The sequence below is a fragment of the Enhydra lutris genome, unplaced genomic scaffold (assembly GCF_002288905.1).
Source record: "Enhydra lutris kenyoni isolate GAN:26980312 unplaced genomic scaffold, ASM228890v2 scaffoldscaffold56, whole genome shotgun sequence".
Taxonomy (NCBI): Eukaryota; Metazoa; Chordata; class Mammalia; order Carnivora; family Mustelidae; genus Enhydra; species Enhydra lutris.
The window spans coordinates 9,691,374-9,706,160 of record NW_019154140.1 but is presented as its reverse complement, the minus strand read 5'-3'; the positions used below and the strand labels follow the sequence as shown (position 1 = coordinate 9,706,160).

Sequence of the window (14,787 nt, the reverse complement as noted above, 5' to 3'; positions counted from 1 at the left end):
TATTCACAGGTCAGGAGGGTTTTTTGGCTTAACCTCTGTGATAATCACAGGCCACGTGACATCAGATTCAAGGTCTTTACATTGCTCATTCTCTTCATTCCTTTTTTGATGTTTCTGGTTTGGGGCAATCCTTTGCTAGGTGGTCAGTGGCTGTGAACGTGCATTTAGAGCTGTTGAGAGAGTAACAATGGACCAGGGAGACTATGATGATTACTCTAAGCAGGATTAATTCCTGATGTTTGGAATGCACTTTGGAGCCCTGGTCTATTCACAGGTCAGGAGGGTTTTTTGGCTTAACCTCTGTGATAATCACAGGCCACGTGACATCAGATTCAAGGTCTTTACATTGCTCATTCTCTTCATTCCTTTTTTGATGTTTCTGGTTTGGGGCAATCCTTTGCTAGGTGGTCAGTGGCTGTGAACGTGCATTTAGAGCTGTTGAGAGAGTAACAATGGACCAGGGAGACTATGATGATTACTCTAAGCAGGATTAATTCCTGATGTTTGGAATGCACTTTGGAGCCCTGGTCTGCAACACCCAAGCCAATCAAAATCAAGGAAGTCTAAGAGGGACCCCACCGTAGGAGTTACCCTTTCAAGCCAAGTGGCTTGCTCTGTGATCTTATGTGAGTGAGTCTCAACTCCTCCAGAAGTGTTACTGCAGGTACAGCACTGGTGTTGACCAGAGCATGGACATCACCTTGCTCAGCTAAGGATAATTAAGGACTATCCTACCATCGAGAACAGCTCTGGCCAGAGTCTGTCTAAGGATCTTGGTGGCACAGCTCTTGTCTTGGCAATGGATTCTACCATATCTTCCAGAGTTAAGGAAAGGTTTATGATCAGATTCTGATGTACCTCTACTCCTACCCAGGGAGGAGTGGGCCCTATCGAAGGATGGGAATCCAACTCATGAATATCAATGATTCCTTTCTAACTCAGTTCTTCCTCCAAATCAATGATGTAAATCCAGGGGAGCTGTACAATAAGGCGTCTTAGTTCATTTGTGGCGAGCTACTGGCACACTTGGATAGCCTAAAAGGCACTTCCTGGCTGTGGACCAGCCATCTAGTCCTTTGTAGATCCAGGGAGGGTGATAGCAACCATGGACAAGGACAAATTCTCTCAGGGCACAAACCACTCCTTGAGCAGGTGCCCCTGTTAGGTAGAGGCATTCCCAGGGATTGTTGCATTTGCCCATTCAAGCCAGGGTACAGTTAGGTCCTCTCTTAGCCTGAAGTAAAAGGTTGTTCTAAGTTCCAGGCATTACCCACCTCCCGCCCTTGTCCATGGCCCAGGAAATGTGGATGATGGTGTTAGCTTTCCAGGCCGGCACCAGAGTAAAGGAAAGAAAAGGAAGAAGAAAAGGCCTCCTATTTCGTTAAAGTATGAAGACTTCATCTGGGCGGCTTGGGAGGAAGCAGTCTACTGTGATGTCAGCTACTTCTGTCCCTGGTCACTTTGACTGGGAGGTCTCTAACATTTGTGTGGGACCAGATACCAGGTGGGGCCTTCTCTCCAGCTGTGAGATCCATATCCAAAGTTTAAGTCCCTGGAGTCTGGCTGCCCTCTGGGTGGTGAGGAGGGCAGTCTTTGTTCTTATTGATTCTAAATCAGAAGAGTGAGAGAAAATTCAAAGTGTTAGTTTGAAGAGTCATAGCCAGATTTTTTAGGAAACTAGAAGAATTCAGGATCCAGTCCAATTTACGGGCATATAATAGAACCTCAAAGACAACAAACGGGATTAGAATCTAATACACATGAAAGTGTAAACATAATTTCTTCTCTCTACAATTATCTTCATTTTTTATAGTAAAACTAATTTATTTGCCTTAAACTTTGCCTGATTCTTTACACAAGTGCAGCAAGAATAGTGATTGACCACATAAGGTCTTTTTTTAAATCTTTATTTTAACTTTATTTGGATCTAGTTAATTAACATACAGTATACTATTAGTTTCGATGTAAGGTCTTTTTAAGACTGCTTTACTGGAACCTTGTAAGCAAAGTGCCAGGTCAATTTTTCCACGAGGCTTTATTGGGTCTGTAAAGTCAACCTTAGTTCCTTGAAACTGTCTGATCATATCCGAGTCTATGCACAACTTTCTCAAATACGATATTCTAATCAGAGCTTTCGTAACATAACCAGTGTTTCCAATGCATCTTGTTATACAAGGAGATCAGATTCTCACTGAACGGCTGTAAATAACTAACTGCGGTTCCCCGGGAACAACATGAGTTTGAACTGTGTGAGTCCACTTATATGGGGATCTTTTTCCATAAATAGAGAACAATAGAGAACAAATAGAGAACAAAATAGAGAACAATAAGAGTGTGTTCTCTTCCTTATGATTTTTAAATAACATTTTCTTTACTATAAGAATACAGTATAGAACACATATAAAATAAGATATGTGTTAATTGTTTATATTATCAGTAAGGCTTTTGGTCAGTAGTAAGCAACTAATAGTTACATTTTCTCTCTTTTTTTTTAAGTTTTATTTATTTATTTGTCAGAGAGAGAGAGGGCACAAGCAGGGGGAGCAGCAGAGGGAGAGGGAGAAGCAAGCTCCCCGCTGAGCAGGGAGCCCCATGTAGGTCTCAAACCCGGACCCTGGGATCATGACCTGAGCTGAAGGCAGCCGCTTAACCCACTGAGCCACCCTAGGCACCCCTGTAGTTACATTTTCGAGGAGTAAAAAGTTACAAGGGCATTTTTAACTATGCAGGGAGAGGCGGTCAGTGTCCCTAACCCCCATGTTGTTCAGGGGTCAACTATATATTGTCACGAAAAGAATACTTGAGAGTTTTTGAATTCTGGAGAGATCAGGTAGGGAGAAAAAGCAAATGTTTTATCTTGGTTACAAAGATATAGCTCACAAATTGTTGATAGCTGAAGAGAGAAGAAGAAAAAGTTTCCTAAAATCTGGAAAAAAAAAAACATTAGAGAACCAGCCATGTTTTAAACAAGAAGTCAGACAAATTATAATTATCCGCCTCAATTCACGCAGGCCCATGAAATTAACATTCGTCCTACTTGAATCCATTTCTTCCATCAGTCCTGGAAATTTTCAGCCAGTTCAGTTGCTTGATCTGAAAGTATCAGAAACCTGTATTCTAGAGTACTTGCCAGATTCTTTTCCATGAATTTCTCTGAAGATAAAACACATCTGCAGGGGCACCTGGGTGGCTCAGTGGGTTAAAGCCTCTGCCTTCAGCTCAGGTCATGATCTCAGGGTCCTGGAATCGAGCCCCGCATTGGGCTCTCTGCTCAGTGGGGAGCCTGCTTCCCCCTCTCTTGCTCTGCCTGTCTCTCTGCCTACTTGTGATCTCTGCCTGTCAAATAAATTAAAAAAAAAAAAAACAAAAAAAAAAAACGCACACATCTGCAGGAGGCTTTTGTAAAATCATCTGAGTAAAACAGTAACTCCGTAAATGATAAAAGACTTAAAAATGCCCATTTTTAAAGATCTGATGAGAGTTTATTATAATGGAACTGACAAGGGGACTTACCCATGGCCCTTGGAAATGGCGAGAAAGACTGTAAATTCAGTGTTCGCAAAATGCCACCCACACCTGTTTCTTGGTGTCCCCAGAGCTGTAAGAAGTATCCTTTGGTCTGGTCTCTGCCAGCAAATCTGTTACGTAACAAAAATTCAGCTGAATAAATTTAGAGATCAAAGTGGCTTCAATGATTCATGAGTCAGATAGCATCTCATCTAGAAAATAGAAAGGAATTTCATTAAGCTGTAGGAAACAAAAAGTGTTAAAGGCAAAGAGAGAATGGAAAAAGGAAATTATTAGCAAAGAATGCCTTGTTTTAGGCAAGGTTGCTCTCCTAGGAGGTCTATCAGATTACCTCCCAGTGCTGACTGAGAAATTCCAGGTTGGCTGGTTAAAGGTCACATTTCTGGGAGAAGCTGAAGCTACAGTTGGGTTAGGTATTAAGTCTCGGTAGAGCTTGGCATAAGTGACTTTATTTTGGGCCTGCTGTCATTTTTTAATAGTTGGCACATTCTGGAAGAGTGCTTTATGATCAAAAGCACCTTATAAGTGAATTATATATATCTTCATGGAGTCAATAGAAGCTCTTAGCTGTCTCTGTTCTTCCAGAAACACGCTTGGCACACCCAAGTATATGTTTTATTATGGGTCCCTAGGCATGTTTTCCTCTATTTCTCTTTCTTGTCTTAAACACTATTTGATGTTGCAAATCCTTCAGTGAGTTCATGAAAAATGAAAGCAGTTTGGGGTTTTTTTTTGCATTTCTTCCCCCACCCCCACCGCCCCACCTCTGGCTACCACCAATCTGTCCTCTGTACCTATGAGCTGGTTTTGTTTTATGTTTAGATTTCACATAGAAGAGAGATCACAATGTATCTTTCTCTGACTTGTTTCACTGAGCATACGTCCCTCTAGGTCCATCCGTGTCCTCGCAAATGGCAAAATTACCTCTTTTTTCATGCCTGACCTCTCATCCATATTATGTTCTAAAATTACTTTTCATTTCCTGCAGAACTTGGTTTTCCCTGGAGTTAATATCTGTCTTTTTAATTTGCATAACATATACTCCACTTACCGCTAACTCAGCCCTGCACTGTCCACTAGTTTGTAAGTGACCTATATTATCCTCTCTTGACCTCAGTGTTTTGTGTCTTGGTGTGGGTTTATTTGCATTCATTGTGAAAGAGACTTGGTGGGTTTTCTCATTTTAGAAGCTCCAGAACTTTGGTCCTGAAAATATTAATTGAATGATGATTTCCTCCCCTCCGTTGTTGTAGTCTCTCTAGAATTTCTGTTATTCACCTACTTACCTCCTAAGATAGTCCTCTTATTTTCCTGGTCTCTCTATATTTTGTTTGTTCTACTTTATCTTCTAAGCCCTCTGATCTTTCATTTCTATGATCACAGTAATAATTTCCAAACGCTGTGTTTTTTGAATGTACTATTTACTAGCAAGCTGTTCTTGTATCATGGATGCAATATTAATCATGGTTTTTTACTGCTTGTTTCCTTTTACCTGCAAATCTTGGTTGTCTTCATTTTTTTATTTCTTTAACTCTTTATTTTGAACTTCATTGGTACATTAGAGGCTTTCTTCAGATGCTTGGTACTTCTTCACAATCTGCTCTTAATTTCAGAGTGAGGGTACTAAAAAGCTGATCAGTAGCTCTGAGACTTCGGTGGGATTCATCCATGGTGAACTGGTCTGTTGGGTGATCTAGTGAGGCCACTGCGGCAGGGGACCTCCAATGGCAGTATCGTCTGGTATTCCTTTTTATGCTGGTCAGATTTTCCGGAGAAATATCTTTCCATTTTCTGTGTGGAATTATAGAACCGGCAGCCTGGGAGCTGAATAAGGAGGAAAGTGTCAAGGTCATACTCTATGAGCCCAATTTTCTCTGATTCTAAGCCTGAGCATGTAACCACTACCCAATACGTCACTTTCATTCCTCTTTACCCCAGTGTTTTTTTCCCCTACCCCAGTTTAGTTTAATGTGTTGACTACCCACCCTGCGTCTAATCACTAAGTCTAATGAGAACCATTGGTCTAAATGCTGGGGATGAAAAAATCATTACAACACTCTACTACCCCCCCCCACTCCCAGGTTCGATGTAAGTCAATAAAAGATATTGAGCTTTCGATGTTCAAAGTTCTATGCTAGCATTGTAGAGAGGAAATGTGTCAGTAAGACACAGTTCCTGTCTCAAGAATCTCATAGATAGGCGTGGCAGGTAGAAACAAATTATGAAACCAAACTACAAGGCAGAACATGACATGAGGGCAGCAAAAGAAAGGAAGAGGTACTACGGTTGTTCTGCAAGGAAGAAGAGATTTCATCTGCATTGTGGAGATGTGAAGGAAGTAGGGATTTGAATCGGAGCTTTAAAACTGCCCCAGATTTAACAAGCAGAAATGGAAAGGGGGTATAAGCAAAAGCAAAGGTTCAGAGATTTAAAAATGGAGTTTTTGGCCCTTCCTTCTCCTCCCTGCAGGGTGATTCTGGGGGCCCCCTCCATTGCTTAGTGAACGGCAAGTACGCTGTCCATGGAGTGACCAGCTTTGTGTCCAGCCGGGGCTGTAATGTCTCCAGGAAGCCCACAGTCTTCACACGGGTCTCTGCTTACATCTCCTGGATGAACAAAGTGAGTCTTTGCACATGACGGCTTGAAACAGGGTCACCTGAAGATCCCTGCCCTGGCTGGGTCGGGCAGCAGAAGCTGGCCAGGGGAGGCCATCATTTTCCTCACCACATTTGTTTACTCCTCTCCCTTGCCTCCGTGGTGCACTTTCCCTCGATAATGCTGCCGTCCTGGGTTCCCCTCCACACACCCACCAGGCTTCACCAAAGTGTTTATCACTTAAGGCGAGATGGTGACAACAGCAGATCTTAACCAGGCACGTATCAGTGCTGTCCTACGTCAAAGCCAAGAGAAAAATGGCTGCAGCTAGGGCCCCCAGGCCACTGGGCAATGGAAGGGTCACTGACATATTCTCCCCTGCGCTCTTTCTGAGCGCAATATGAGAAGTTGCTCTACCCTTCAGCAAGACGTTTTACCACTCTAGACAATGCCTGACAGTTAGGTGAGACTTTACATACCCAGTGACCTAACGGTAGAGCTTCACCACCATCCCACCTATGCCCTCCAACTTTCAAACACACTCTGGAGTCTTGTGGCATGAACTTTCATTAACAACCGTTTCCAGGCCTGTCCTTGCCACTAAGTGCTGGGTATGGGCCTGTAACAGTGAATTGTCCCGACACGGCTGAAATCTCCTTCCTCCCCACCCCTCTCCCAATTCCCCCAGAAACCCAGTGCAGGGCCACACTCAACCAGGAGTCCTGGAAGAAAACAGAAGGGAGGTGGGCAGAAGTCACTGACTGTGGGCATATCGACTTTTCCTTCAGGTCATTGCCTCCAACTGAACATCTTCCTGAATCCAACAGCCTGCCCAGGATGATGCCTAGATCCATAGTAGCACTTGAGGCTACCAAGGAAAAAACATGAGAGACCAGCAAGCCTGATACAGAAAAGCAAATAAAACTGAATATACATGATCATCCTAAGTCTTTTTATCTGTGATAGAACCCTCTAAAGGAAATGTTGTTCTAGGATCCACAGTTGATGCCACCACATTTCTGTGCTGGTTCTTTCATTTACCGCCACCTCTGCCAGGCCCCAAATGAAGCCAGGTGGAAGTGGTTTTACATTATCCTTTTTGCATTATGTTCAGATCTACGCATCTATCCATCTGCCCCTCTGCTCTCCCTTCCACGTGTATTTGCTATATTCAAAGGCACAGAGTGCTTTCAAAATGTTCGTGAGTCCCTAAATGCGCCCGGACTCTCCCAGGCAGACTGTGGGCTCATCCTTCTTTTGTTCCCCCCTTCAGTGCCTAGAACAGGTGCTCCAGGATACACTAGAGATAGGAATACAGGACTCTGTGGTAGGTCAGATACCAGCTGACAAAGAAAGTGACAAATTACGAAGGAGACGACGGAGGCAAGAATAGAAACAAGGAGAAAAGAAGATACTGGACAAAGAGAGGAAAAGGTTGAGCAGAACAAAAAGGAAGAAGAGACAACAATATAGGGCCTCCAACTATGTGTGAGTCAGCATTTCAAGGCTGGGACTAAAATAGACAACCGGATCCGGGGTTCTATAAACCACAGAGAACTGGGAAGCTGATAATTCTGCCCGATTCTGGCTTGGACTCAGTCTTTTGGAGTGGTCTACAATAGACTGAGGAGGGAACTGAAAGAAGGCCAAGTAGATGAGAAGCAGCTGTTCATAGTGATCCCTGAGAACCAGACAAGAGAAATAGGTAGTTAATGTCATAACTGGAGAAACTAGCTAAGACCGGTCCTGGCTTTGTAGGCTGCGACATCAGCAGAAGCCTCTGGAACAGCATCTGCACTGTAAAAAGCTGGGTCAGGATGCCTGTATTCCCATCCCGGTTCCAACACTGAGCAACTGGGTAATCCTGGGCAAGTCTACCAGCTTTTTCTGGGACTTAGTTTCCTCATCTAGTTAACTTCTAAAGATTGTCCCTGCTTTAAAACTACAGGATTTGGTGATCACTGATTTCAGTTCCTAAGAGATTGGCACAGAAGAGGGTTTCTTAGGAGGCAGTGGCTGGCCTGCATTGCTAAGGACGCTGTGGACTGCGGAGAGTGACGCAAGTGTTGGCCCCCTTCTGCTAGTTACAGACTTATTATCATGACCATCTCTCAGTTTCCCACAGTACCATCATCCCCTGGGCTTCTCCCTTCTTCTTCCCATCCAACATCAAGTCTTTCCATTTTCTGCACTCTGCCCCTTCTAGACTATCCCCACAGCTCAGATCCAGCATAAACCCCAATGACCTAGGACCTGACAATTTTGTATCCATCTCTATAAATGCCTTAAGCACATAATATTATAATCATTTGATTACCAACCTCTCTCCACCTCCAGACTTAAAGTATCTTGAGGTCAGAGATCTCTCTCTCTCTCTCTTTTTAATTTATCCTTGGTTTCCCAACACGGAGCAATGTCCGTCACACAGCTGACCCTGAGTGCAGTATGTCTGTTTCGGGGAATGGCCTGGGAAACAGCATACAAGGGCCTCCAGCTTCCCTCTCCACTCCTCAGGAAGTCATCTTGACCCTCTTCCCCTCTTGGAGGAAGGTTACAGCATGGTAAAATTCTGTGAGTAAACGACACCTCCCAACCCAGTGTCCTAATTTCCAGCTATCCCCTCAAAGCCATCAGCTTCAGGTAGGAGACCTCGGTAGGAGCAACGGGTGTGATCTGGGCAGCCTCATCCCCCACTTTCCCAGCCTGTGCCTGTCTTTACACTCTGCCTCCATGGAGTACACACACCAGTCCATCCCGCTATAGACGTGTGCCCCCCTCCCCAGCGCGGGTTTCCATTCTCTCCTCCTCCGTCGTATTCCAGTAAGATCCTCTCTTTTCCGAAGGACCCCCATTTCAAGCCTTGGCTCAGTTGTTCCTTCCTTTCAAATCCAGATGTAGAGTCCTGCGCCTTCCCACACTTGGTCCCTACCAGTTCCAGGCTTACAGCAGAGGCTTTCCATCCTTAAAAACAGTAACCTGGAATAAGACGAGCATTCCACCCGGCAACCCAGAAGACATAGCCAGGCAGTGAAACGCTTCCCAATACTCTTGCTAAGTGGAAATAGCAATCTTTCTACCCCATCGTTCCAGTTTATGCTGATGTTTATGGCGAATTGGCTGCGGGCACGAATGAGTCTTGGCCCACATTAGAAAACTGTTCTTTGGGACTGGTGCTCCCGTCCCTCCAGGCAGCACAGCTTCAAGGCTGGTTTTGAGTGAGCACCACCTGAGGGCAGTCCCAAATTTCCAGCCTCCTCCTCCGAACAGGTGCGGCCCCCGCTCCAGACGTCCCCCTTGGAGCCAGGGCTGAGCGGTGGTGGGCCTGGGGACCTCCGGAGGAGCCTGGGCTGCCGCGGGGGCCTCGAACGACGTGGGGCGGGGCCGCCACGGCCACCGCCGGATGCGAGGCATGCCGGGAACCGCACTTCCTCCTTGGGGGCCTCCAGAAAACCACGGGCCGCCGGGCCAGGCCGCCCGGAGCCGGCAGGATGGCCGAGGGCAAAGCGGGAGGCGCCGCCGGCTTATTTGCCAAGCAGGTGCAGAAGAAGTTCAGCAGGGCCCAGGAGAAGGTAGGTGGCTGGGCCCCCCCACCCGCCGGTCCCACCAGCCGGACGCGGTGAGAGGGGCGTACAGGGTCCCCAGGGGGCCTGGGCGGAACCGATAGGTCCCCGGCTTCCCCTAAAGACGGGAGTGGGATCGGGTTTCCCTTAAAATAGAACGATTTGAGAGAACGGAGGAAATCACCCCATCTCGGAGGACGCCGAGGAGACAACAGTCTCCCTCAGGAACCCTAAACAAGGCTCGGGCCAACCCAGGACAGGTGGGAGAAAGGAACCAACGTTGGCAGTTTTTGTCGTAGCAGTCCAGCGACGATAGTATTTTACAGATGATGAAATTGAAGGTTCGAAAGGGAGAATCTCCCCAAACTCATAAGGCAGCCGTGACCGGCTGTGCTACCAGCGAGGACCACCTAGTCCACAAGGACTAGAGTAATTCTGCAGGGTTCTCTCTGTACCCACCCCTGCCTGGCCTCTGCCCGTTGTTGAAGCTGATGTAAGCGTATCTGCCTTCTGTGCGGTCTCTTTGGTGTTGGAAAGTACCCGGCCCGGGGTGATGAAGGAGCATCTCTTTCTAGATTGTGTCCTCCGTTTAGCTCTGGGTGGCCCTACTCCAGCACTAGCATGTAGGTAAGCTGTCCCCCTGTAACACCTCTCTACACATTTTAATGACATTCTTATTTCTCCCTGTCCAGAGTCTGCCCTTCCCTTGTAACCTGAAGCTCTCAGCTCTCCACCTATCAACCCCTGGTAGATTAATGTCCTTTTTGTCTTTGAAGAAGCCAGGGTCATGTGAAAGAGTGGAGGAAAAGGAAAGATTTTGTGTGGCTAGACTTACTCTAACTTCACCTTGATCGTGGTTTCAGCTTCTTGAAAGGCTGTCTAGTTAAAATCTGATCGCGATCAGAGCCTGCGGGCAGATCTAGTTAGAAACCGTGTGGAGGAACAGGAGGGACCAGCTACGCTATCATTTGGAAAAACAAAGAAAATCCAGAAGACCAAAAACTCATGGATAGTAGTTATTTTAAAAATACACAGCAGGGGGCCTGGGTAGCTCAGTGGGTTAAAGCCTCTGCCTTCGGCTCAGGTCATGATCCCAGGGTCCTGGGATAGAGCCCCACATCGGGCTCTCTGCTCAGCGGGGAGCCTGGTTCCCTCTCCCTCTCTGCCTGTCTCTCTGCCTACTTGTGATCTCTGTCTGTCAAACAAATAAATAAAATCTTAAAAAAAAAAAAAGATTAAAAAAAAATACACAGCAATTGGTTTTACCTCCCTCTTTCACCTCCTGTCCTCATCCAGCCGATCATCAACACTGTGCCCCTGGCTTGGGATTTCTCTCCTTTTCAAAGCATGGACTCGAAAGCCTTACATAAATAATGTCCCTGCTCTGGGCTTCAGGTTCTGCATCTGTAAAAATGAGAAAGTCGATGTTAAGTGATTTGGAAATTAGACGTGGTAAGGATATACCAAAGCGAGAGAAGGGGCGAGGGTGCCTCGAACCTCAGAGGCAAATACTTCCCAAAGGGAGAACCCCCCACCCAGGTACACCCTGTTCTTCCTGGTCTGAACCCTGAGAAAACAGAGAGCCCCCTCACATCTGTCTGCCTTAGGGAACTTGCAGGTTAAGGCAGAAAACAGGAAGATGCCCTGAACCCAGACATAAACACAAAGGCAGGCAGACCCTGAACTTGGAGCAGTACCTCTGGCCCCCTGGAGGTCATTGATGCACTTGGATAGGGTGGGAATGGCCTGGAATGTGGGAAGGAGCTCAACTCAGCCTGCCAGAGTCCTTGAGTCCTGAGAGGTTTTGGAAGGCAAGACAGAGAAAGTTACCATCAAAAGAAAGGACTCCCTGGTACACTTAGAGTTGTTGTATTTTTCTTTATAAGCAGTTGGCTGTAATATTCTGAGTAATATGTAGTAACTCAGGTGTCACATAGTCAAATGGGTCAAATATTAAGCGCCTATGATTGACAAGGCACAGGAAATTAAGAAAGACACCATCTCTCTCTCTATGAGGCCAGCACTCTCATGATATGGTCTCACTTCGTCTTTGCATGACTTTGAGCATGTTATTAACAGCCCAATTTTAGAAATGAAGAAACGAGACTTCAAAGCAATTGGCAAATGGCAGAACTATCACTGAAGGCCAGGTGTCCCGCCTTTGGATCCCAACCCCAGACTGCTGTCTTTACAAGGTTCCAGATAAACCATCCTGACATCTGTGCCTGCCCACTTCCTGCTGCTCTCTCAGGAGCAAAAGGAGAAGGAGAAACCCCTTTTGCTCAGGCCTCCTCTGGAGAGCCAGGAGTGAAGGTCCAGTGAGTGTCACACATAGTGGAAATGAAGCATTCTTTTTGTTTTATTTTCCAGTTTCCACCCAGACTCAACATGAGACTGAATTGTGTTTTTACAGCAAGATCCTTCTTCACATTTCAAATGAATGCTTTCACCATCTGTTTGTGATTTCTCTGTGGCAAATCTCTCAGTTCTCCCCTGAGAAGCGGCATTGTTTACCACTTCTTTGTCGGTCTTTTCCTCTACTGACTTTTACTCAACTTGTCTTCCAGAGGGTTCTGTCAACAATACTTACAGAAAAATTCCTTTGTCCAGGATCCTGGGCTGGACCCAGGAAGGAATTTAGAGATGAGTAAGAGGTACTCTCACCTGCCAGACGCTTCCAGTCTAGTTAAAAAAAAAAAAAAAAAAGTGAAATGAGTCACCGGAGAGGGCTGCACTTTGTGGGAATTCAGAGGAGAGAAAGACTGAGGAGAATCGAGGGAGGTTTTATAGTAGAGGCGGAATTTGAGATGGGAATTATGGCTGATTAGTAGTTCCTCAGGCAACTGGTGGGGGAGCATTGGAGCTGAGGAATGCCAGCATGAGCAAGGCCTGGAGTGTGGAAATCCTTTGAGGCCGAATAGTGAGAAATGCAGCTCAGCTGGAACACAGGGAGTGGTGGCAGAAAAGGCTGGAAAGTATATTAAGACCATGTTCAGGAAGAGCTTACGTTAGCATATATCCTGAAAATGAGGATTTCTCACATAAACTACAGTACTGTTGTCCCGCCTAAGGAAAAAATTTTAACAAAATTCCATAATATCTTACCTGGGTCCTGTTCAGATTTCCCCAGTGGAGAGAGTAAACTAAAAATATAATAAATGATTATGGGGGGAGGGTCCTGGTAAAGAACCGTAGCCACCAAACATATCTGCAATGATTTCTTTTTTAAAGCTTTGTCCTCATACTCCAATGTACATAAGCGTTAAAATAGGTCAATGAACCCTGGAATGTTCTCGACCTTTTTCACCAAGCTTTCACATTTTGCCACATCCACTTTGTCTCCTGTTCCTGTTCTTGTTCTCTAAATGTCTCCTGTTCTGCTGGGGGCCAAATTCTTAATGTAGAACTTTAGAGACCAGCATTGAGTGGGCTTTCATCGGCAGGTGACCCAAAGGTAAAATCTACTCATTCTTTCAGATGTTTGCTGAGCACGTACCTTCTCTTCTGTCAGGGAACTCTGGATAAGGAAAAATGTCTGCAGCATAGGTCATGTGTCCTGATACACAGCCCTGTTGCCAATGGCAACAAGTGACTTAGGGCCCAGGGCACTGGGTGATGCTTTCAGGGTGATATCACACTCCTTTTTTCAGTTTCGGAATTAAAGGCAGGAGTGTTCAGCATACACACTCACAGCCCTTTGAAGCCTTTTGCCTTGAACCCTGTGGGGGCTGGAGAAATCAGGTGTGCCCCATTAACTCAAGACTGAGCTGACCATCCTTTCTGCCCCTTCCACCTAAAAAATGAACCATGCCCCCCTGGGCAAAGGAAGGGAGGAGTAGCAGGAAGGAAGTGAGAGAGGCGCTTACCACTTAAACAAGGTGGTTTTGCAACTTTCGGGTAGAGGATGGTGTTTTGTTGGTGGGGGAGGGAGGGTTGGGTCAGGGAAGCCGGCGGACTCTGCATACCCAGGGCCAGGTGTTCGGTGAGGTGAAGTTAGACACACAGACAGACCTATGGCTGAACTGAGAAGGAAATAGACAGGTGCTCCTAGGGAAGGGAGTGGAACTGGACGAACAACAGTGGTTTTGTATTGAGTGCTCCCTGCAGGGTAGACTGGGAAAGCATGTCACTTAATCCTCCCAACAACTCCAGGAGATGCTGTCATCTTAGTGGGGGAAAGGGAGTTCTCTAACCGGAGGCTCAAGAGACGCATAGTTTTATTTGCCCAAAGGCTTACAGCAATAAGTGGAAAGGCCAAGGCAAGGCATATTCTGTTTGAGCCCTTGATCGTAACCACCCCAGAGAGAGCTCCGGAAGTGAGAGATGCCAACCCCGGGATTAAGAACAGAGACACATGGGTCCAAGGCTCTACATAGGGCCTCCCTCACTCCCAGGACCTGGGTACTTTTGCCTGTGATTCAGAGCCCTTCTCAGTGAGAAGGCAGTCTCCCTTTCTAGCTCCCTTACCCACCAGTCCCCATAACACACTCTAAACCAGCCACACGGAGCCATCTCAAAAAGTTGTGTGAAAATGGGTACTTATCTGACTTTGTCTTTTTCCATTCTCCCGCTTTATACTCTATTCCAGTCTAGAAAAAACTTTGTGTTTTTTTTAAGGCCTTATTTATTTATTTGAGAGAGGAGAGCATGAGCGAGGGGAGGGGCAGAGGGAGAGGGAGAAAGAGACTCCCTGCTGAGCAGGGAACCCAAGGCGGAGCTTAATTTCAGGACCCTGGGATCATGATGGGAGCCAAAGGCAGACACTTAACCAACTGAGGTACCCCGGCGCCCTGTAGTTTAGCAAAATCTTAATTCAAGGCCCAGCCTGTTGATCCTCTCCTGTATCAGTCCCACTCTCCTTCCTGGTAGAAGTGTTGAGTATCTCTTTATTGGATACTGAGAAATCTAGGTGAATAAGGCAAGTACCCAATTCTCAAGGAGCCCACAGTTTAGAAGGACACATAGCTAGATAAATACAAATAATAAAACAGTAATAGAAGTGTATGCAAGGTGGAGAGGTTGTAAGTACTTAGGAGGGAGTGATTAACTCAACAGGGTGAAGTAGATGTAGTTAAGCATCATAAAAGGATGTGGAATATGAGTT

General features: G+C 45.9%; 2 protein-coding genes across 3 annotated transcripts in view; both read left to right on the top strand.

The window, feature by feature from the left end:
* Positions 1–7,059, top strand: part of LOC111157854 (chymotrypsin like elastase family member 1) — an 18,228-nt gene extending 11,169 nt beyond the window's left edge. The window contains exons 7-8 of the mRNA XM_022519547.1: positions 5,998–6,147; positions 6,912–7,059. Of these exons, the coding sequence (XP_022375255.1) occupies positions 5,998–6,147; positions 6,912–6,929 (168 nt within the window). The 3' untranslated portion in view covers positions 6,930–7,059. The remainder of the gene's footprint in view (positions 1–5,997; positions 6,148–6,911) is intronic.
* A 2,513-nt stretch (positions 7,060–9,572) lies between these two features.
* LOC111157908 (bridging integrator 2) overlaps positions 9,573–14,787 on the top strand; it is a 30,874-nt gene continuing 25,659 nt past the window's right edge. For both annotated transcript variants that reach the window (XM_022519632.1, XM_022519631.1), the window contains exon 1: positions 9,573–9,692. In XM_022519632.1, the coding sequence (XP_022375340.1) occupies positions 9,612–9,692 (81 nt within the window). In that variant the 5' untranslated portion in view covers positions 9,573–9,611. The remainder of the gene's footprint in view (positions 9,693–14,787) is intronic.